At 37.6% G+C, this 22,901-nt stretch overlaps 2 protein-coding genes across 2 annotated transcripts; both read right to left on the reverse strand.

Moving 5' to 3' along the window:
• Window positions 1-24: 24 nt before the first annotated feature.
• On the reverse strand, window positions 25-4,499 carry LOC147473667 (Protein kinase superfamily protein). Its single transcript, XM_086587145.1, has 6 exons — window positions 4,254-4,499; window positions 4,026-4,165; window positions 3,731-3,941; window positions 1,795-2,026; window positions 1,546-1,696; window positions 25-799 (listed from the first exon to the last, which is right to left on the reverse strand). The coding sequence occupies exons 1-6, from the start codon at window positions 4,309-4,311 to the stop codon at window positions 209-211; spliced, it is 1,383 nt and encodes a 460-aa protein (XP_086443271.1). The 5' UTR covers window positions 4,312-4,499; the 3' UTR covers window positions 25-208.
• Window positions 4,500-5,349: 850 nt separating this feature from the next.
• On the reverse strand, window positions 5,350-22,857 carry LOC147473668 (mediator of RNA polymerase II transcription subunit). The gene is made up of 21 exons (XM_086587142.1): window positions 22,679-22,857; window positions 22,557-22,606; window positions 22,355-22,454; window positions 21,263-22,216; window positions 20,244-20,481; window positions 18,761-18,978; window positions 18,356-18,569; window positions 17,673-17,953; window positions 16,691-16,774; window positions 13,601-13,704; window positions 13,219-13,381; window positions 12,895-13,140; window positions 11,205-11,375; window positions 10,968-11,081; window positions 10,761-10,886; window positions 9,241-9,389; window positions 8,721-8,961; window positions 7,869-8,640; window positions 7,491-7,672; window positions 6,249-6,352; window positions 5,350-6,124 (listed from the first exon to the last, which is right to left on the reverse strand). The coding sequence occupies exons 1-21, from the start codon at window positions 22,784-22,786 to the stop codon at window positions 5,923-5,925; spliced, it is 4,821 nt and encodes a 1,606-aa protein (XP_086443268.1). The 5' UTR covers window positions 22,787-22,857; the 3' UTR covers window positions 5,350-5,922.
• Between the last annotated feature and the right edge of the window lie 44 nt (window positions 22,858-22,901).

The raw sequence follows: 22,901 nt of genomic DNA on the forward strand, positions 1-22,901 counted from the left end.
CACAGAACATAACATAGATCAGTCTTATAAAAAAATTCTTCTATTCACGTTCCATATATTATTTAACACTTGTTTTAAAGAATACAATTGAATACTCTACAAAGAATTGGTCATACACTCATACCTATTGGCTTCAAGATTTGCCTATATCTGGGGGTAGACGACACATCTGTACACTAGGTTCTTACAAAACTACACCAATGGAAGCTTAACCTACCATGGGCCTCTTGCCACTAGAATGGTATGTGATAGTTGATCTGGAGGTACTATGCTTCTCAGGAAATTGTGGACTTGAACTTCTCGTGGTGGTATCTGTCGTGGTACCATGTGAAAGTGGTATTGGTTTTGTGACGGTAGACGAGGTGGCACTAAATGCTTGTGATGATGATTCGCCTGATGAACCTGTGGTACCATGTGAAAGTGGTATTGGTTTTGTGACGGTAGACGAGGTGGCACTAAATGCTTGTGATGATGATTCGCCTGATGAACCTGTCATGGAGGAAGAAATGGCAGGCCTCTGATAAGACTTGCCAGATTCTGCCGTTGAAGAACCTGCAACCTTGTTAGCTCTCTTGTATCTACAACCAGGGTAACCAGGCCTTTCCGGCTCTTCAAGGGTGTTGGACTTTTTCGATAGCATTACCACCACACGTCGCATATTTGGTCGCAGCTTTGGGTCTGCTTGAACACATAATAGACCAATCTTTGTGCACATATCAACTTGTTCAATGTCTGCCTCTGATGCAATCATTGCATCCATAATCTCCGAGTTCTTTCCTTTCTTGTAAAGCTTCCATGCCTGGAAGCACAATCATACCTATTACTTCCAAAACCAAGTCACAAAATGACAAAAATACAAGTACATTTAAACGATTTTTAGATGGATGGATGGAAAAACTTTCCCTGCCTTTAAACCTCAACCAGCGATGCACATGGACTAACATCCTACCACCTTTATCCACATCAAGATAATGAGAAATATACTGACCAACATCATGATTGGCTTAAACACCCGAATTGCACAAGTAGATCTTTCTCTTTACAGTTCAATATCATACTTTCGTACTTACATTGACTTGTATGCTGAAGAGTTTAATCTTCGTTTGCAAACGAATGGCCATTTATTTTGACGATATCTTATTTGTTACAGTGATCATTACAACTTCTTCTAAGATCCTTACTTGATATAGGGGTTTCGGGAAAACGATGCATTTACATATTCTACTTAAGAATCACACAAAGATTTTGCAGAAAGAATAGCACCCATACTAATCAAATTCAAAATTTGGAAAGTTTAAACTTTTCCTGCGGTTCCAATGGCCCACCACCACTAAACGACCCGGTAATAATCTGTAACCCTCTTCAAACGGATAGAATTTTTCTATATTATGAATAGTTTAATACTTTAGATTGAAAACAACATACTATTGTTTTGAGTGGCAAATAATTTTTGTGCTAATCACAGATTAATATATCTCGTACTTGAATATCAATAACAAGGACTCAAAAAATAAATAAATAATGGAGCTAGCAAATTCGACTTACCCATTCAAGTAGGTTTCTTGCATCCTTACTGGCATTGAACGTAGAATTCTTTTGACTGGTAATAAGCTCTAACATCACAACCCCGAAGCTGAAGACATCAGCTTTAACCGACAATTGTCCATTCATTACATACTCCGGAGCCATGTATCCACTGTCAACCGAAAAAAGAAGTATTCAGATGTTAGGATGTATACCAAAGTAGTACAAAAGAAACAGTCAATGAAATAAGAAATTCAAACAAGTACATACCTGGTTCCAGCAACACGGGTGTTCACGTGTGTTTGATCTTCTGGGAAGAGGCGGGCCATACCAAAATCTGCAATTTTAGGGCCCCACTTCTCGTCCAGAAGAATATTGCTGGCTTTGATGTCCCGGTGGATGATACTAATGTGCGAGTCTTCGTGAAGGTAAAGCAGTCCACGCGCCACCCCAGTAATCACATCATACCTTTTCTTCCAGTTTAACTCTAGTCTGTGACCGTCTGCATCACCAAAACTCCAAAAGTCACTATCAGCATCGATATTAATAGGCATAAACAATAGTATAACACACAAAAAAACAGTTATAAAGGTGTAAAAAGCAAGAATGAGATCCAAGCGGTTCTTTCTATGACGAGAGATTAAACAGGTGGTGCTTAACAAATATGATTGTTGCCATGGTTTGGCATACTTCATAATTGTATGAGTCACCTTATCCTGACCATAAATTTAAGGGAAGATGATGGTAACTTTCTTGGGAGCCACCTATGGCAGGCAAGATGAAGATTGCATAAGGAATTCTTCGCAGAATCAGGGCAGAGTATGGAGGCATCATGAGGACCATACTGGCCCAGTAAATAGCTTTTACACAGCGGAAGGCAATAATACAGTTGGAAACCCTGGCTATCTTGAAAAGGGTTTAGCTACGCCATGCGACTCTAGGAGATCAGTCAAGATTATCAAGGAGGGGGTACTACCGTACTAGAATGGAATTGCTTTCATCTGGTTGAAATTCACCATGTCTACAGGGATACCAATAGTGTAGCTAAAGTATTGGAGTAACTCACTGGTCCAAAGGCAGTAACCATCTTTCCCCACCTAGATCTATTACTCAGTCGTACTGTATAGGAAGACAGAACTAATGTAATCTATCAATGATTGAGGTAAACTGGACAAGTTCTGCAATTCATAGTGATCCACTATCCAACTCCTCATAGCAAGGCCATTTTCCTATGATCTATGAGACTATGACGTACCTCTCGTCTTGTTTTCTAAAGATTCATTTCACCACTTGAAATTATACAAAACTTTTCTGGAAGATACTTTTAGTTTGTGTAACTAACTGTTGCATTTTGTCTACAGCCTACCTATCCAACAAAAAATTGGTAAAAGTGTAGGGCTCTATGACATTTGGTGACAGAAATGACATTGTGAAGGAAGATCAGAAATATGCCATCTCTGAAATGAAGAAACTGGTAGTTATCATGTTTGCTTCCTGGTAAGGCTGATCCAACTTTAGGAGTTTAGGGATATAGTTAGACACCTCAAATAATTTAAGGAATCATGGACTTAGAAGAGTAAATCTGATGCGATTATGCTGCTGGAGGGCTGGACCAATAAAAGTAAAATTCTAGGAGAAGAAAGAGGGGCTACATATAAGTAAGTTAACGTGCCTGCTTCCAAGCCTCGTTAAATTCAAAAACTAAGTGTTAGTATATTTGCTTTCAAAAACTGCCATAGTCCTCATTTCTCTTCTGAAATCACAGTCAGTCAAATACGATAGAGCCTGTCATAATATGGATTAATCTTTTGGACTTATTGGTGTTGTTTGACAAGAAAACAGTTTGGACTGCAGATGTAATAAAATAATCGCCTAGACTGAAAGGTCAGTATACATAAATTATATTAGAAACTCTCACCGTATCTGTTTCAACATCACTGCCGGTGTATTAATCAACTAACAAACAACATCATTTAGTGACAGAACTATGTAGAGAATGATTTTGTTTACTTGCACAAGCCACAAGCAAACAAAACCAACAGCTTTAATTACAGCATTTATTATAAACAATAGCCGTAAGGTTTGCTAATTTTTGTTCTCTAGTGGCTTATGCAATTGAAGAAAAAAAACATCCTTGTCAGCTAAAATGGAAAATGCAGCAAATCAAAATAAATTCGACAAAGTGGGAGGGGGCTAGTAATCTTACGAAAGAGGTATCTGTCGAGGCTCTGGTGAGGGAGGTACTCATATACAAGGAGCTTCTCAGTTCCATGAGTACAAAATCCCAAGAGATTAACCACATTCCTATGCTGCACACGCGCCAACAGCTTCGCCTCGTTCAGAAACTCTTTCTTCCCTTGTCTAGAGTTATGAGACAGCTTCTTTACTGCTACCTCTCTTCCATCCTCCAATTTACCCTTTAAAGCATATACATTGAATAATACAGCAATAAATTTAGCATCTTTATCATACAAAAGATCACAGACACATGAAATACCAACCTTGTAAACAGGGCCAAAACCACCCTCACCAAGCTTATGATCACGGTGAAAGTCTTTGGTAGCAGACACAAGAGCATCATAAGAGAAAAACTTTTGTTCTGAAGCAGCTATCTTCTCCAAGTCTTCTTCTTTCTGATCACCTAACAACAACAACAACAAAAAAGCCCATCAACAAGTAGTCTTCAGAAGAAGATTCATTAGTGGAAAAGGGATTGCTGAAGCTATTACCTTTGTCAGAGAAGAGTTTTAGGAAGAAATTGGAAAGATAAGTCTTGGGCTTTGTCATTTTTTTTTGTTCAAAAAATGAGGATTCAGCTCATTTAACGAAGAGCAAGAAAGCCGCCGCCAGTTATGATTAAAAAATATAAGAGTTTGTCTGAAAAGAGAGAGTTGGGAAGGGAAGACTCATTATTCTTAGTTTTGTGTTTGACCGTTGAGTCAGTCTGGTACATCCGTACATGTGTATAACAGTATAACTAACTGTACAAGAACAAAAACTATATGGTATTATACATTGTCATGTTAAGGTACGATGTTATTATAATATTATTATTATGTTCTACCAAAAATATTGTTTCGTAATTCTGATTGAATTGTTTTATGGCTCAGAGTATTCCAATGAAAGTCACAAATATTCACCTCCAAATAGTCAGTATTTTGGTGAAAAATAAGGTGAGGTTGTCAATACAAGGATGAATATTAATCTCAGGATGTTGGATTTCGTCTGAATGTAAAAATCGAAAAATGCGCCGAACGGAATGAAACATCCCTATCTCATCCGAAGTTCACAACTCAACGACCATATCGGTCTTTCGTTTTGACTTGAAAAAATAGTCACCACCATATTTCCCTTTACATTTGGCAAAGATTTTGAACCATAAAGAGGTGAATAAAGTCACATTCCCACCTATATCCACCTGTATATTGTCAAACTATTTAATAACCCCGTGCCCATACGTTGTTATATATAAATTGAAAAGGTCGCATATGTAGGGGCCCCATATGTACTCAAAATTGAAAGATCACGATTAGCTGGCTGTCCCGATAGAGAGTACTCGTTCAGATATATGTGACGAACCATATCATATATGGTTTCTTATTTAGATATATGCAAAATCTTGAAAGATATACAATTCTTTCTCGTATACCAACTTCGATTCCATTTAATATTTATTGCAGTTTGGTACTGGAATAGATAACTGTGATTTTGTCCAGTGAAGATTACTTTGATATATAGACTGCCCAATATATATTATGTACGAACATCTGCCTCTACAATGTTTCGTTTGTTTTAGTTTTCCCTGTGCAGTTTGTCTATTAGAAAGATCTGTAATAAACATTACATTCAGCAATAAGTTGCTGGAAACTTTGGGAGAAGTACATCCCTTGGTAATAAATGTAAAACAAAGTGCTTGATACTCAGAGCAGTCACAAAGCATATCCCTTTCAGAAGTAAATTCATACACATACACACAAGTCATTTTCGCTAGATTGGCAGGAACCATTCACAGAAATTTACAACTAAAAGATCTACGAGCCTCTTCATTGAGAGAGTCTGGACAGACCGAAGGCGATGAAAGGTTCTAAAGCTCACGCATGTTCAAAGGTATAATTCTAGAGCTCTTTCGGTGGGTTACGTCTTTGGGTTCTCTAAGGAATGGTTAGTAAGTCATTCCACTGTACATTATAGTCCACATAACCCTGCGCTACAGTACAATATATACACGACCATTATAGACATCCCTAAAGTTTTCTGTATCAACTGGTTGGCAGTAGATGAAATGGTGGTATTGTTAAAAATATATAAACAAGAACTTGAAAGATTTCATGTTTGTCTTCGCCAACAAAATCGCTACTTTGTTGAGTGAACTGAGTACCGGCATACCATAGTCCACGGCTATGATGGATTCTGGACCAATTTTGGATGGGTGGCCGCATAAATTGAGGTATTTGGATCAGCCCTCAAGTGTGAAAGAAGGTGCTGAACATCTGGTCGTAACATTTCCATCAATTTCCCACACATGCCTAAGGCCTCCAGTTTCGGTTTACTACTAGCCTGTACAGGGCCTCCCTGACCTTCATATAATATCGCATGGTGGCTGAAAATGACAATATGTCGCAATAACTTGAGGTTAAAACTCAAAAAGATGGCTAAAATTGTGGCACTTTAAAGCCAAAACAGAAACTGAAGGGAAAGAGAGAAAAAAAGAAGATGTATCTCACAGGAAGTCAATAAGGTCTGCAACTCCCGATGCTTCGTTAGGAGTAGATGGCTGTGAGTTCCTCCCAAACATATCCGCAATGGTATTGAGTAGCAAGGCTAGGGTCTGTAGATGCAAATGAAAGCCACTGAATGAATCAATAATAAACAATTGCTTGATCTCCACATTCAACGTTATAGGTTCACGGCTATAATTTTTAGAGCCAACAACATATAGATGTAGTGCCCTATCCGGGGGACTGGTTATCCTAAACTTCAGCAACTCACTGGAGTTGACTAAATATACCAATGAACCGAATAAAGCAGAGCATGCAATAGTGCGGTAGTAGCTGTGTTCAACCATGGTGAGACTCCTTTGTAGCGACTGGTGTAACACCAATCAACTGGTAATTAAATTAGTCGCCTCTCCAAAACCAATAGTTGAGAAACTATATTTTTGTCTTTACCACAAAAAAAAAAAAACAATTTTTGTTGTATGTTAGGCTAAAATATCATACTCTCCTTATTGTTTACAAATCAATTTAGGAATATCTAAGAAAGAAATTCACAACCATAAGTCCATAAGTAAATTTTTTTAAAAATTATGATAACACGTCCAATTGGACATGCACACATACTAGTGTATATATATATGTGTATATTACTTCTCAAAACCACTAGAATCACTGTTTTAGATTTTAGTTTCAATAGGCTTGTTTAAAGAAACTTGGCCACTTGGTACAAAAAGAGCTATGAAAACGTACTTCAAGTCTGAGTGCAACCAAGGTCCATGAGTTTGATGAAGTTTTATAGAGATCTTTTATTTTCATTTATTATCAGTACAACTAGGCCTGGAGGCTAGGCAATTTTCACCAGGCCCAAAGAGTAGTAGGAGTCAATTTTGGCTCTAGCAATACCTATCCCAATGGCAATGTCATCGTGGAATTGGACTACCAAAAGGAGAAAGAACATGAAAATTTGTGTCAGAATTTAGTGCCACGGTTGTGGGTTGACCGGTTGAGGATAGAGTAATATTATTTTCATCATTTATTTACCATTTCATAGTTTGCTATTCACTATACCCTCAATGCAAAATAAGATGTCCCCATTTCATTTAAATCCGATTTCATACGGGATGTAGTGTAAAAGTAAGGATTGACTTAACCATTGGACCATGATTTATGATATGGATTTAGTCGATTGGAGCATCACAACCAAAGTTTAGCTTATTTACAAAAGTAGACAAAAAGGGTGACTTTCTTTACCTTCACAAAAAGTTGGCGAGCAAAGGCAAGACGAGGCAGCAATGGACCGACAATCCGGAATATTATTCTCAACATTGCAACAGATGTTACAGGTCTAAGGTGTTTGATGAGCGCATGTGTACCTTCAAGCCATTCCTGGGGAAGGTTACTGAAGAAAGAATGCAGCAGAGCAACTATATTACCTGATGACATGAATATACAAAAGAAGATATTATTGTAGTGTCAGTCATAGTAAAATCAGTAATTGCTAAAACAGTTCAGTAATTGATGAAACAATGTCTACATAAATTTATACATTGCATGTAAACAGTCTATGGATCCATGTCTAGAACTCTTCTTTGGCTTACGAACGTTATTAAGTAAAATTCAAAATGGTACCTATGGCGGTGGACGTGTTATCCTGAGCGGCCCATGTTGGATCCAACAAAGCATAGCCAACAGCAGAGTCTAGTTCCTTTTGTGAATTTTTTCCATCAGTAAGCCACCAACATTCTTTTATTATACGCGATGCTTCTGAATAAAGCTGTGCATGAAATTCTTGAGGAAGCTGCGCTAATAGCAGACCACACGCTTGGATTAACAAACAAGAAAGCTGTTGACACGTATAACCACTTCTAGAAACAAAATTGGCAGCGTTTATTCCTGATGCTGAAGGGGTAGATCTACTTGTGCCCAAGGAATCCGTGCTTCCACCAGAAGGAGAAGTTGGTAGAACAGAACCTTGCCCAGCAAAACTTGATGTTCCTTGCAAACCATTGCTGGACTGAATAAGAGTTGGTTGGACACGCACAACTACTTGAACAAGTGAAGATATTATCTGAGTAGGTGAGATTGGAAGTGAGAGAAGCTCAATCACTGCAGTCTCAAGAACAAGCTGGGTATATGTGCCAGGATCCTGATTTTGATAGAATGCCTTGTGTCCCTCGGAAGCATTTACTACTCCAGACTGAGATGCTGCAGTTTTGTTATGTACAGCACGCAAGGAGTTACTTGAAGTATCTGCCATCGGTCCAGATTTGGACTTGCTATTTAATGGAGGTATGACATTATTAACGATACTTAACAATAGCGTCGCAAAATATTCTGGAGGAGGGCATACAACCGGGTTCGATGAGCTAATGTGCTGCGGGAACGACTCAGAAAAAGGGATCTGAAACAAATTTGGTGTCATGCAAGAGAAGAAGGCAAAACAGGTAGGCAGTACATATATAGATAAGAAAGCATGATTACCTTGGAGAGATCAAGTACATTCAATATCCGCAAAATAAGCTTGCTTGGAAGATGACCATAGAAGTACGCAAGAATATCACGAACAAATGTAAACCTCAATGGGTGGTAAGCAAGGAAAGAATTGAAAGCATTTAAAACTTTATCAGCTGTATCTGTGGCATCATTCTCAATTAATCGATAAACTATCAACGGGATAACTGGAAGCAAACGTGCTGCAATATCATCGAGAAAAGGAGGATACCTGAGATAGTGAATATAGAAGGTTAGGCAAGAAGCAGTTGCTTAATGTCCTCCTGATTACGTCAGAAGACAATTTATCCTAAATGTGGCATATTTGGGTACTTAAGGGTTACGGGTTTTCTGGTCTTGAGTGTTTAGCTTCTGCTAATAGATCTTCTACAAAGACAAATCTACAGCTTGGATTAATCAGATGGTCAGAGCAAGACAGAATTAATTAATTGACAACTGACATTCTTATGTAGGTCATGCCTGTGTATAAGTAAATTTACTAATATATTACCGTTCCTTCCAAGAGAGATGACTCCCAAGAGCTTTTTGCAAATCAGTACGCTTAAAAATTCCAGAGTATAGCCAATGCTCAGGTGGCCCGCGATTTAAACAGAATAATTTGATTCTCTGTTGAAGCTCTGGTCTTTCAATGAGACTAAGCTGCACGATAGTAAGGATACATTTCCTTTAGTAGATTGTTCAACAGACAAGTATAAAAATACTTACTTTAATCCATTTAAATAAGTAAAAAGAGTCCCTGATAACTAAAACACAAATTAGCTTATAAAACTAAGTCCTTTGCCCTTATCTATCATCAGCGGCGGAGAGAGTGGGTGCAATTGCACACCTAGAACTTCTCAAACCCAAATAAGAAGTGTATGAAACTACAAATAGTTAAAATTGACCTTTTTATGACATATTATCTCTTTTCTATATTTATTTTAAAAAGATTACAATAATTTCTGTGTGTTTAATGTGATTTTGAGTTTTTCTTACATTGAAGTTCAATTAGATAATCTTCTGAAAAAGATTCACTTTTCCCTTCATAGTACAAAGTCTCGAGATGTTTAAAATTCGGACACACTATACTGACAAAATTTTAACAGTTAAAATTCTGACACTATATTGGATGCCGATCTCTGAAAAGTTGGCATTATATCAAGAAATTTCGCAGCATCTGTACCATGATCTGGCTCACCATGAATTAAATTCCTGGCTTCGCCACTGTCTATCATCCTCTTCTACTTAAACAGTAACGTGTTGAGGTAGTGAAATGGTTGACAAGAAACTACCTTAAACAAATTAGTAGTTTAGCATACAGATTTTTTTTTTTTTTTTTATCTATTACAAAAATGTAAGATGAGCGGCTGCTAGTTTAGGCAGAATTCAACTGCATTAGAAAATGTATTTATAGCCACATGCGCATTTTTTTCCACCATAGCATCATAACGAGTAATAATTATTGAAGCCCTGGAAAACGAGAATCATCATGAACAACTGTTGTCGGATTTGTGTGACCCGCGATCCCATTGAGGGGGAGTGTTAACTAGTCCACTCCATCGTTTCCAGTATGGTATGTGCCTACCATCCTTGATACACACAGTTGAAGACTCCCTCTACAAATTCGAACTTGAGGGAGGCTTCAACTATGTATATCAAAGGTCCAACACATGGTAGGCACATACCATGCCACAAAAAGGGAGTGGACTCCAGTTAACACTCCACAAGGAAGGAGGGGACTAGTAAACTCTCCCCCTCAATGGCATTGCAGGTCACACACATCCGACAACAGCAACATATATGGCAGACCACTAGATCCTAAACATATGATCTTTTTGACCATGAATACTTCACAAGTTTTACTTGTGCTTCCATTCACTTCATCTTCAGTGGAACAATAAACAAATCTTAAACTCAAATCTAATTTACAGGTAAGTATACAAACAGTAAATATGTATATTTCTTAATTGTGATCACATAGCAAACAATACACAGGGAAAGGAATATATCGAAACCTCATAATAAGCATACCACAATTCTCAACGCATGGGGATCATCATCACGGTCAATAAGTGCTAGAAGCAAAATATCAAAAGGAAGTAACTCATTGATCCAGATAAAGAAGGCAAGGTTTGTGCTAGCTTTCAATAGAAGATCCTGAAAACAGTAACAAACAAAGACAAACTAATTTCTAGAAACAACTGGAACTTCTAAGTACAACCCGGTCAAAATATGGACCTGTAAGAGATGTCCATGTTGTAGTTCCATATGCATATGATGAAGAAGAACATCCACCATTGTGTAAATATTTGATGTCACTTCTTCTGGTGAAAATTCTCGTAAGACACGTGCCTGCGTTTGACATAAGACAATTCATCAGTGAGGAAAGGGTGCAGTAAGGGAAACAAGAATAATATGACCAGAACCAAATAACAGAATCATCAAAAATGATGAGGAAGAATGAAGAACTCATACAAGGTTTGCACTGTTAATATTTTCCGGGTGCCCACGCATAAGCATCCACGCACCAGCACAAAGGTATTGCCTATGTTGGGGAAAACTATGATGGAGGTAGGTATCAACATACGATGGTTCAGCTGCCGGCGAAAGAAGCTGTGTGCATTGGTTTATTACAGTTGTTTCGGCCTGTCAAGAGTACATTACAAAAAATAAATAGTAGCGTAAAACAGAAATAAGTGTACAGCAAGATTTATATGAAAATCGAAGAATTTAAGCAAAGAAAGAAAAACTAAGTTACATTGACATGGATACATGTGTCCGTATCCGACACGGACACGAAGTGTCTGACACGGCGAAATATCGACATTTGAGGTAGCACATACAACATGTGTCCAACACTCCAACGCAGACACGTGGATACGTATCCAACACGGATTATTTTCAAAATATGGCGTATCCATTTAACATTGAAGAAAAAAAAAACATGAGAAAAAGTAAAAACAATCTATAGAAGAAGCAAAAAGTAACAGGCTAAAGACCAATGAAATTAGCCTCAGTTTTTTTCATTTTACCTTTTTACCTCAGTAAGACATAAGATTTCATTAAATAAAGTGTGAAAGAGGATATCATGCAGCTAGTCGAAATTTCTACACATTACTATGGTCAAAATAACACTTCTCACCCAAATAGGTGGCCATCAATCCTATTACAATGGCGACACAAGAAGCCCAAACCCACAATTGAGCTAGGACTTCAGAAATACTTCGCTAGCAGGTGAAAATTTTATGTTGTATCCTAGTGGAAGAAACTTGAGGGTGTGAATTCCCTCCATGAGGTTCTCCTTGCCAGGGTGGATTTCCTTTTTAATAGAAACGGCTCGTCTCTTCTGTGTTGTGTGAATGATTAAAATTCTTAAGTCCTGCATAAATGTTGATTATAAGTTTTACATCTTGTAAACTACCAAAGGGACTAACTCCCTGCACTTAGTAGTTCCAACAATATCCTGGATTCCGAATCTGATTCAAAAAAATATCGCAAAGTCTCGTTTGCAAAGTTTTGTTTTCAGAGGAGATATCAAATACGATCTTGTCTCTGAAACACATGACACACCAGTTTTTTGCTGAACAATCTCCTTCTCAATTCTAGCCACATAAAAAACTTGAATTTTTTGAGGGACTGTTTTGCCCCTATTTCACTCCAAAAGAGTCAAAGGTGATAAGTGGAACTCCGAAGATTCAGAGAGTCCATAAATTTGTTTGATCAATAAAAACACTTCAAACTCGTTAGTAACGGCTTTTTACTGAAGTGTGAGATTATAACTGAAAGGAAGTAATGAGAACTTTCAAAAGTTCAAACTTCTTTTTTCAAACGTGCCCTTAGTATTATTGATAGGGATGGACCATGCATGTTGAAACATAAAGGCTATATGGCATAGGCGAGTGCATTCCTAAGTAGCTAAGTTACGTTGACTCGGCTACGTGTGTCCGTATCCAACATGGATACAAAGTGTGTGAAACGGTGAAATATCAAGAATTAAGGTATACCACATATTCACATACAATGTGTTCGTGACGTGTCCGACATGGACACGTGGATACATATCCGACATGAGTTATTTTTAAAATATGATGTGTCCATGTAACATAGCTAAGTAGCTACAAACAAAACAAACATTCACGAAATGCATTGTGTTTTGAATGAAAACCTGCTGCCAGGCTTGAATAGAATGACCCCTTTTATCCATTCTTCCCATCAATATATCACGCATAAGAGGTGGGAAATATCGTAAAGTCTTCTCTGACCAAGTATGCTGACATGTTGCCATAATTTGCTCCAAAAGAGATGGAAGGAAAAGCAAGTGCTCAATTTCAGCTATACCACGGGTCTTTATAGTAATAGCTAGACTAGTTACTGCTACTCTATTCAAAGTTTCAGTGTACTCCGAAGGACCCTGCAAAAGTACACATTCTTTTAATTTTGATAAGAATTATAAATAGTGGGTCAGAAGGTCAAATGACTAATTCTTCACCTTTAAATCTCTCTTTATAAAAAAAAAATCTCGCATTGAAAGAATGAGATTTATTGATAAATTTTCAGCCAGCCTGAACAGGCGATGATCTCCACGCTTGCCCTTCGACATAGAGACTAATTTTGTGACATCATACATCAAGGCCTTGCTTTTCCCGTGGTACCTACAAAGTGCAACATTTTCCTTTTTAAGTATTGCAAACAAAGACAACCTTTTAAATCAAATTGGCACTATTAGGTACCTTCATGGTCTAGATATAAACATTGTTTTAACAAGATATACACAAGTCATTACATTTCAATGTTAAATCCAAAAAAATCATTCTGAAGATATTACTTTGCAGGAGTTTACTACCCAGTCACCGAAGCAAAAGAAAGATCACCTATAAAGTGGAATCAAACGGTAGTTGAGTATTTCCAGCAGGAGAAGGGATACAGTTGGCTTGCTTAATATGGATTGAGTGGATTGAGACCTTTGTGTAAGTGACTGCAAAAAAAATTGCAGTGTTTACAATAAACTTTAACAAATAAATAAGACATAAGGGGGGGGGGGGCGGAGGATATGAATATTATAGATAAAGGTTATGTAGGTTTTAGTACAACTATTAGTAGTGATTTAGGCTTTGGTATAAATTTACAAATTAAATAGGTTTTAGTACAACTTCTGTCAGTTGATTATGAGACAATAGAGTTGACCAGGTACCCAAGGTCAACTTGGTTGACTCACTCAGTCAACTGACAGAAGTTGTACTAAAGCCTAATTAATCTGAAAAGTTGTAATAAAGCCTATGTCACTATTAATAGTTGTACTAAGACCTAAATAACCCTATAGAAAACTATCTGTCGTACGATGGTCTACATTTTACAGCTTACTCAGTCAAAATATGCCCTAAGAAAATTAGTTTCTACCCAAAAAGAAGGCCTAATTCAATAGTAAACAAAAGTGACCATAAAGGAAACATGACCAACTATGAGTTGAAACATAAAAAATTATTTGTATATACTTCCAATCAAAAGGGGAGTAGGATGAGATGTCCTCCAAATACAAGAATCTAAAAACACATAAAAGTACACTATACAAAACTACATAAACCTGACGGAAACAAAATAAGCTCCAATCTACTGACAATGTGCAAGGAATATCTTGTGTCTCATGCAACTTAAAACAAAACAAAAGAAATCCCTTATGGACATAATCACCTTCACTATAGATGCTGCGTAAAACGATAAGTTGTTCGTTTTTGTGATTGGTATAGCTTTTATTACTTTCAATCCCTAAACCCTAAACCCTCAACCCCCCCTTCATCTGCAAGTGGTAACTAAACACAAAACTTTGGGGACCAACCCTTCAGTTGACCAGTGGGCCATTGTTATAGACTTACATCATCTCTTTTTTTGTTCCTTTCATCAGCAGAGCGCAATGTTGAACTGCTAAAAATGTAAGTTGAAATAACATACAAATATATGTTGAGACTGAGACTGAGACTCCTCAAAATTTGAAGACCCTATGATCCACCGTTTCTGCCTGAAATAACGTTTTTGTGGGAATGGCTGTGAATTAGGCGGTTCAGTGTCTACTCCACAGATGATGCCTTGACACATGCGCCAAGGCCAGCCTTTAACAGCATGACCCCAAAAGTCACCGCTCATCGATGGGGATAAAGGGCATGCATGCTTGACTGAAGATATACAACACCCAATCATGGCTTACTTAAGATAGCTTAGATTTAGTTCCCACAACATGGACGACTGACACCACCTCGAAAGAGCGCAATGTTGAACTGATAAAAATGTAAGTTGAGATAACATACAAATATATGTTGAGACTGAGACTCCTCAAAATTTGAAGACCCTATGATCCACCGTTTCTGCCTGAAATAACGTTTTTGTGGGAATGGCTGTGAATTAGGGGGTTCAGTGTCTACTCCACAGATGATGCCTTGACACATGCGCCAAGGCCAGCCTTTAACAGCATGACCCCAAAAGTCGTCGCTCATCGATGGGGATAAAGGGCATGCATGCTTGACTGAAGATATACAACACCCAATCATGGCTTACTTAAGATAGCTTAGATTTAGCTCCCACAACATGGACGACTGACACCACCTCGAAAGAGCACAAACAACACTGGTGGGAAGTTCTGCCTGGGACAACTACTTCTGTGGACAACTTAGAGTACCAAGGAGTGGAAATTACATATCATATCCTTTAGTACACTGTTAGGTGAATGAAGCACAAGGAGCATTGGGGCAAATTAATATGTGCTATAAGCATGCACCAACATGATTACACGCTTTTTGCATAACCTTTCCCTAAGGTGATATTTATTTCATTTGTTTATAAGCGACACTCGCACACAAATATATATCAGAGAAGAACAAGCCAAAAATGTTAACATACCCGCATGTTGAGATATCTAGTGTAAACCCACATTGGACATCTAAAGCCTTACATAGCAGTATACAACTTCCAGAAGGGGATCCACTCATCACCAATTGGTTTTGAGTTGGGTGCTCCAAAGTTTGAGATGGTATCGAGCAGGCTATTTCAGTATTTGGCCCAAAAGTCCCTTACACCCCACGTCACTGATAATATTAGTCCTTGTCTTTGGCTCAAGTAACACCACACGTGAGGGGCGTGTTCAGATGTTTAGTGTAATCCCACATGGGAGATGTAAAGTGTTGCATAACAGTTTATAAGTTCCTAAGCCACTCCACTACTTGCCATTTTCCAACTGGTTTGAGTAAGATTCTTCAAAGCTTAAGAGCATCTCTAGGTGGGTGACTGAAATTTGTCAAATTATGTTACCTAGTTGAAGGGTGGTAACCACAAAATTGATGCATCTCTTGGTGGAACATACCTGATAGCAGCTAAAATTGGGGGACCCACCCCCAAGTGACAGTTTTACTGTAGCACACCAATTGAAGTGTCGTGTGGTTTAACTAGCCAACAAAAAATACCATCTCGGTTGTCGCGTAAAACATTGAAAACTTAAAAGAGAAGCCAGGCAACACAACACGCTGCATCCACAAACTTGGTAGCATATTTGTTACCAAGTTTGTTGCCTGGCTGTGGATGCTACCACTTTGGCACCCACCTAGATATGATTGTTTGGGTTTGTGGAATTTTTAGGATGCTCCCACTTTGGCATCCACATAGAGATGCTCTAAGAGTTGAGACAACACAGTTGGAGTTACAGTATTACACTTAATGCTAGTTTTGAACTCAATAGAAAGAGGCAACTTCACCATCAGTTAAGACACTGAAGGGCATGACATGTAAGAACGTCAGCAGTGGGTGCAGAAGAAAATATTTAATTACCTCATTCTGCGGGAGGAATTAAAGCTTAGGAGGTCAAGTAAATTACAACAGCAACAAAAAACATAAATATATATACAGTAATCTTCTTACCAAACCAAATAAGCGTAAGCAATAATCACTACTCGAGACTCAAGAGAAGGTAAGGAAATTACAGTGAAGTGTGAGCGGAATAATGAATGAGGGTGAATTAGCAGCAATCTCACATAAGTTTCAACCATTGCAATGCTCGGAATAACCTGCAGCATATCAGAATGGAAACAAAAATGAGAGAAAGAAAAAGGCAAAAGCACAATTAATCCCAAAAATAAGAAAAAACAAGAAATGCTAATAACTTCGCAAATGCCAAAAATAATAACAACTTTGCCAAAGTGACGGAAACAAAAGTAAGAAATCTGTTGCCAAAGTGGTGGAACTCCAGGATTTAGAAAGAGCAAAAGGCGTCGTTCATCAAAAAGATGTAACAAAATTAAGAAAGAATAAAGGACTGAGACACCTAAGATAGAGCTAAAATTGGAAAATTGGAATATCAAAGTGACACAATTATGCTTCACAATTCTCGTTACCACGATTTTGTTTTTATCACTTTAAGCCAAATAAAGCCATGTTATACTTAAATTACATTAGAGCTTGAATAAAATAAAGTTGCTCGAGGACACAAGAGTCTATGTTTCATCGTCTCTCTTTTTTCCATTTACAAAATTAGATATACAATTAAAAGAAAGAGAGAGTTGAATGATTAGATATCCTACAGTACAATGACAACAGAATGGTAGAAAAGGTTAACCGGAAACATGTACAAGTTAGTGAATCTCACTGCAGATTACCCAACAACGAATCCCAACACCTCAAGGTCCAAGACTCCAAGATGAGACAACACAGAAAAAAACATGACATACCACAGAAATTAGTAAACTACTAAGACTGCTGAGAATATATAGATATCTGCAAAAGGGGACAAAAAATAAAAAATATTCTTAAGCTTGACAATATAACATTTTGCTACTCATAGATATTATTCCACCGACTACTAGGTGTGTCCCACCAATGTTCCAAATCAACGATATGTATGCCTATTTCCAATTTTAGTACTATCCAAAAAGAAAAATATAAAAATCAAACTAATATACCCAGTACCTGACCAAAAAATAAAGATTCTTCAATTTGAAGTGCCAGCTTCAAACATAAGTTAATTGAAAGGCCAGATAGTAACGACATTGGGAGTGGAGAACATTCTTGCATAACCATGATCCTCTCATTCAGTTGCACACTCGACCCTGGTATCAGTTCTGTCATTCCAGCAGAGGTCAACCAACTCATCACTGCTTCACAAGCAGGCTGTGCCATTGTATATGAAAGAACCCAAAACATCCCAATTGACCGGTCATCTAAATTCATGTAATCCATAATACGCTCGCCTGCAATAGACTGAAATGTTAAGAACTGCGAGACCTTCACTCAATCTACTTTCTTCTGTGGAATACACAAAATAAGTATATGATCAAAGATGTCAACACCATGAAATGGTCAGAGTAAAGTGAAGATTAAGCATGTATCATTTCATACATTCCACTATTTTGAGTGGACAGACGAACCACTGATGATGTGACGCATATGAACTTCATTGTACACTGACATGATTTGATCCATTGTATGCAAACATAACAACTAATTTATGACCTGTGAGACCTTTCAAGAGCACATAACTATAAAAGGGGTTTAAAAGTTGAAAGAAAATATATACGAGAAAAAAAAAATTAAATCGCAACAAATGAATGTTTAATCGCAAGTTATAACCCAGTCACAATACTGAAATGTACCTTTGGTAAATTGCTTCCACCATTCATCTATTTGCCTTCCTTTTTGGAGCTGCTCGTGATTCAAATATTCTCTAATAGAGGTGTTAATTGACCAAATCCGAAGAGTCTGACTACTACTTATAAAGTCTAGCAGGATGCTTTGAGGATTAACACTGTTTGGATCGGAAGCTTTCTCTTCTTTATGAAATGACAAAATCTTTCTAGTAGTCTCCACCTAACAACCAAAATTGCAACATTTCACATGAATCCCAAATTTGCAAAACAAGTATGTGCAAATGGTCTGTAATGAGATTGTCTCCCAATAAAAATGCTTTGATCAAATTGAGAGAGTCTCCAAAATAAGTTGGCATAAATAGACTACAACACTTGCAACATAATAAACTACAACAATGTTTTGAGTGGGACCTTCTTTGGATCTGTGTTTAAAGCAGTTGTGACAACTTCAATCCGAATAATTTGTGCGAGAAGCCAAGTGACATGATTGCTTCGTAGAATCTGATGATCACCCTTTACAACTCGAGACGCAAGCTTGTCCACAAAATCAAGAAAATCAATACCTCCACTCTTCATAAGAAAGAAAAAAAGATCTGAAAACGTCAGCCACTCCTGCCAGCAATGCGCCTCTGGAATGATCAATTCGGAAAGCATTAGCCTCTTAAGCCTACCGAAAGTGCCATTGTCAACGAGTATATACCAGAACTAGTGATAAACAGATTATTGAGTATTTGCAACATAGAATGATGGAACATGCAACAAATGAATATTTTATTTATCAAGCTAAGGTCACCACATTTTGTACAACAGACTAACAAGTAAAAAACCAAAAACAGTGAATAAAGGGAAATACTTAAAGTTAGAACCATACAGCAATATATAACTGACCACAAGAACAGGGGAGTAGATGATAAACAGAAAAACCATCTATCGTGTTCACAATATGCAGGTAAAATAGGTAATAATAGCATATTACCATCCTAGGATTGGACCATTGTACTATTTAAGCGCCAGCTGATCAGTGAGATGAGAAAACATGGTATTTATAGGCATCAGAATATTTTGCGAACCTCACAGCCATACCGCAACTCACTATTCTCCAAATGGTCAAGACCAAATGCATATCTCGCATAAAATCAAAATAATTAACCAAGATATTGGCACAATATATTATTTTAATAGATGTTGTACATTAGGGTGCAGGTGGGTTTTCAAACCTGGTCTCTGGTAACATCTCCCACAAAATTTACCAACTAAGCTAGCCGGTAAGTAAACATTACTACATCTCCATGTGTATTTGACAAAATTCCTGATAGTCACATGCCTAAATTTCAGTTTGTCTCGAGTGAAATTACAAAATAAAACTGCTTTATATCTTAATTCAAATTATTTTTGTCAACAATGTTTCGGAACATTGCCATAGTATCCAAAACATGCACCAATGCGGAAGCTTAACAAAGTTTCACAGCCCAAAGGGATTAAGTTTTAGTTAAAACCAGAATCTCAAATTCTGGTTTCTAATTTTATCCAAATGCTGGTGTGAAATGTGCATGCATGCAATGCAAATTATTTTCAGATAAAAGTTTGGTGAGAAGTTTCCTATGTGATTGTTTATTTCTGAAAAAAGGAAATACTCTTACAAGCTACAGGAAAGTTCATTTGATTTACGTTCAATCTATAACTTCGCACAGAGCCTTCATTTATAGGAGTTTGTCATGTCAGGCTTCAAATCTAACCTCTAGTGTAGCGAAATATGCAAACACTTTAAGAGGGCTTGTTATCAGATTTATGGAAGTTGCATGCCTGACAAGTTGTGTTGCTGATGTGTGATGTGTAGGCCTAAAGCAAAAAATATCACAGAAGTGTAAGAGCAGATTGTAGAGAAAAGTATTGCCTGAATTTGTTGATTGCAATAGTTCCATTGTTCTATCAATTGCTGCCTCACAAATCATTTCAGAAGAGAAAACAGCACCGGGAGTGGGCAGTTGTTGAGCATGAGGCCTATAACAAGGAGCAACTATAAGCACTCGCCTCCACCAATCAGGTGATGGGTTAGAACGAAGAGCATGTCTTAGACATCGTAAAGCTCGTTCCCAATCTAAACTCCCCTTTTGAATCGCATTTGCAAGATCCTACAGCACGAAAGCATGATAATCTGTCAACCGTATGCAGCCCAATATAAAGCCTCAAATTAACACACAAGCCTACCAGTGTATTTTGTTTCCCCACTTAGAAAATAAAACAAAATAACTGTGCCCCAAAACTTATGATATTCCTGGTCATCATGATCATTGCTGTGGTTTTCCACCATGGCCATGATATTCTAGAGTTATTTGTTTGCAAGCTGTCAAAAAGTGCCATGACCGCAGAAGGCAGCAAAATGTTATACAAATCAATGTAAGTTTATTCATGGACTCATACTATTACGAAACTATAGTCAGAACTTAACATATACCACAATCGATGGAAGTGGCAGTTCAACAGAAAAGCAAAAAAACATTTAACAAGAGGGCCCCTGATATAAAAGACCATATGATGTATGTTTTATGAAGACAATTCGCTTAAGAAGACAATTCTCTCGATAAAAGCTTTGTTATTTCGGTGGTCTAAAGTCTTCAAAGAGTTTAGAGGATATTTCTTTGAGTCTTTTGTTGCTAGATGGGATCGCCTTATGTTTTTAGACATGGGGTGACGGTACATGTCTCGGGTTTTTTTTTTGTTTTTTTTTTTCATCTCTTGTAAAAATTTATTTTTAGGTTTTTCTCTTGTGTAATGTAGGCCTTCTCAGCCTACTTTTCCTTTATTAATGAAATATCACTTTTTACCAAGCAAAAAAAAAAGTATGTTTTATGAGTGTTTGTATCAAAAAGACAACCAAAACTAAATAAGCATCTCAAGAATAAAATTTATTACCTCTCCGTGCAATGGTTCTCCTAACACACTCGGATAAGTTATCGGTGGGTATCGCGGGTTTGTTAATGGTTCACCAGCTGCACTTGGATAAGCTTGAGATATCAACCGATGAGTTCCAAATGAGGGGCAGTGAAGGTGTTGATCCAACATTTGCATGTGCATTGCCACCATATCTCGTCTCCTGTGGATCTCCAAAATAAGCGTGAACAGCGCTTCATCATCCGGTATGTTGTCTATAAATTGTAATCCACTACGAAGTAACTCATAGAAGGGAACTCGACATTTAATCTCATCGACCAAGAGCCATATCACATCCAAACAACTGTGCAGCCACTCACTGAGAGCCCTATCAGATTTCCAAGCCTTTGAACCATCACATTCGTCGGTAACCTGTTTCTTTTGATCCCAGCTAACCAACCAATTCAGCATGTGGGAGAAAATCTCAGCATGTGTGACTGGCTTTAAATTGGATTCAAGCGCAATCAATATAATCGTGCATGCCATCTGACGCAAACAGCTTATGGCATTAGCTCTTTGTACTGTCTGTTGTTTATTGTATGAAGCATCAGAAGACTTAACAGGAGAAGCAGACAATGATTCTGGTGCAAGCTGGACAGGAGATCCAATACCGTGAATGGAAGGCAAAGGAGATGTGGGTACTGAAGACTGAAAATTAGAAGAATTAGGAATAACAGTTGAAGACGAAGGCATTATCCCCGGTTGTGATAAACTATTTGATGGAGCAGCATTACTTAATGCTTGCCCGACCGACATTTCTGCAGAAGAAACAGAAGAAAGTAGGGAAGGCAAGAAAGAGTCCCAGTTTACATAACCAATACTGCACAAACTCCGGATGGCAAACAGAACAAATTCTGCTCGTGGCGAATGATTACAACATTGTACAACCAATGCAATAAGAACTGATTCTGTCACCGCACGCACTTGATCCTGGTCCTACACACAAACATAATGCACAAAGTAAAACTCAACCTTTTGAGCTAACAGTTCACAAACTAGGAACTCCAAACTTCAAACTAATATCAATGATCACCCAATCAGTCTATAGATTTTCATTTGGAAAAATGAACTTACAGGGAATTGTGATTGAAGCTGCTCGAAATCGAATAAAAACTGTTCATTAGGAGGAGGAAGATCACGGTTAAGAGCAGTAATCCTCTTTTGCAACTTGTTCCTGCAGTAAAAAAAAAAAGAATCAATCTTTTGAAGAAAAATGTAATCATTAGTGAAAAAATAGTGTGTTTTTAAAAAAAAAAGGGAGGGGAAACTTGGTTACGGTGTTGTTTCTCTTGTGATTGTGTCTTCGGATTTTTGGCGGGAGTTTCTCTGCAAAAAAAAAAATCTAAATAAATAAATAAATGATAGTTTTGTAAAGGAGAAAAGAGAGTGGGTACCCACCCCAAGGTAGAGATTGAAAAGGTCAATAATGGCACTTCTTGATGGGTGGAATTGGTAAGCAGCTCTTGAACTTGTTGATGTTACTGTTGCTGCTGCTCTTTGATCCATTTTCTCTCTTCACATTTAATAGACAAGAAGAAGAAGAAGAAGAAGAAATGAGGACTGGTCTTAAATCTTAGAGAGACGGGTTTAGATAAATATCGACTCTTGGAATTTTGAAATA

Source organism: Coptis chinensis, unplaced genomic scaffold (assembly GCF_015680905.1).
Source record: "Coptis chinensis isolate HL-2020 unplaced genomic scaffold, ASM1568090v1 utg1955_pilon_pilon, whole genome shotgun sequence".
Classification (NCBI taxonomy): Eukaryota; Viridiplantae; Streptophyta; class Magnoliopsida; order Ranunculales; family Ranunculaceae; genus Coptis; species Coptis chinensis.

Bases quoted from the DNA above. Each gene is read 5' to 3' on its own strand.
- LOC147473667 (XM_086587145.1), bottom strand. From the start codon at position 4,311: ATGACAAAGCCCAAGACTTATCTTTCCAATTTCTTCCTAAAACTCTTC. The intron at 3,942-4,025 runs GTTGGTATTTCA...TATGCTTTAAAG, and splicing joins GTTTTGGCCCTGTTTACAAG to GGTAAATTGGAGGATGGAAG. The intron at 800-1,545 runs GTAAGTCGAATT...TTGTGCTTCCAG, and splicing joins CAAGAAACCTACTTGAATGG to GCATGGAAGCTTTACAAGAA.
- LOC147473668 (XM_086587142.1), bottom strand. From the start codon at position 22,786: ATGGATCAAAGAGCAGCAGCAACAGTAACATCAACAAGTTCAAGAGCT. The intron at 11,376-12,894 runs GTTTTCATTCAA...TACTCTTGACAG, and splicing joins CTATTCAAGCCTGGCAGCAG to GCCGAAACAACTGTAATAAA. The intron at 8,962-9,240 runs GTAATATATTAG...TCACTATCTCAG, and splicing joins CATCTCTCTTGGAAGGAACG to GTATCCTCCTTTTCTCGATG.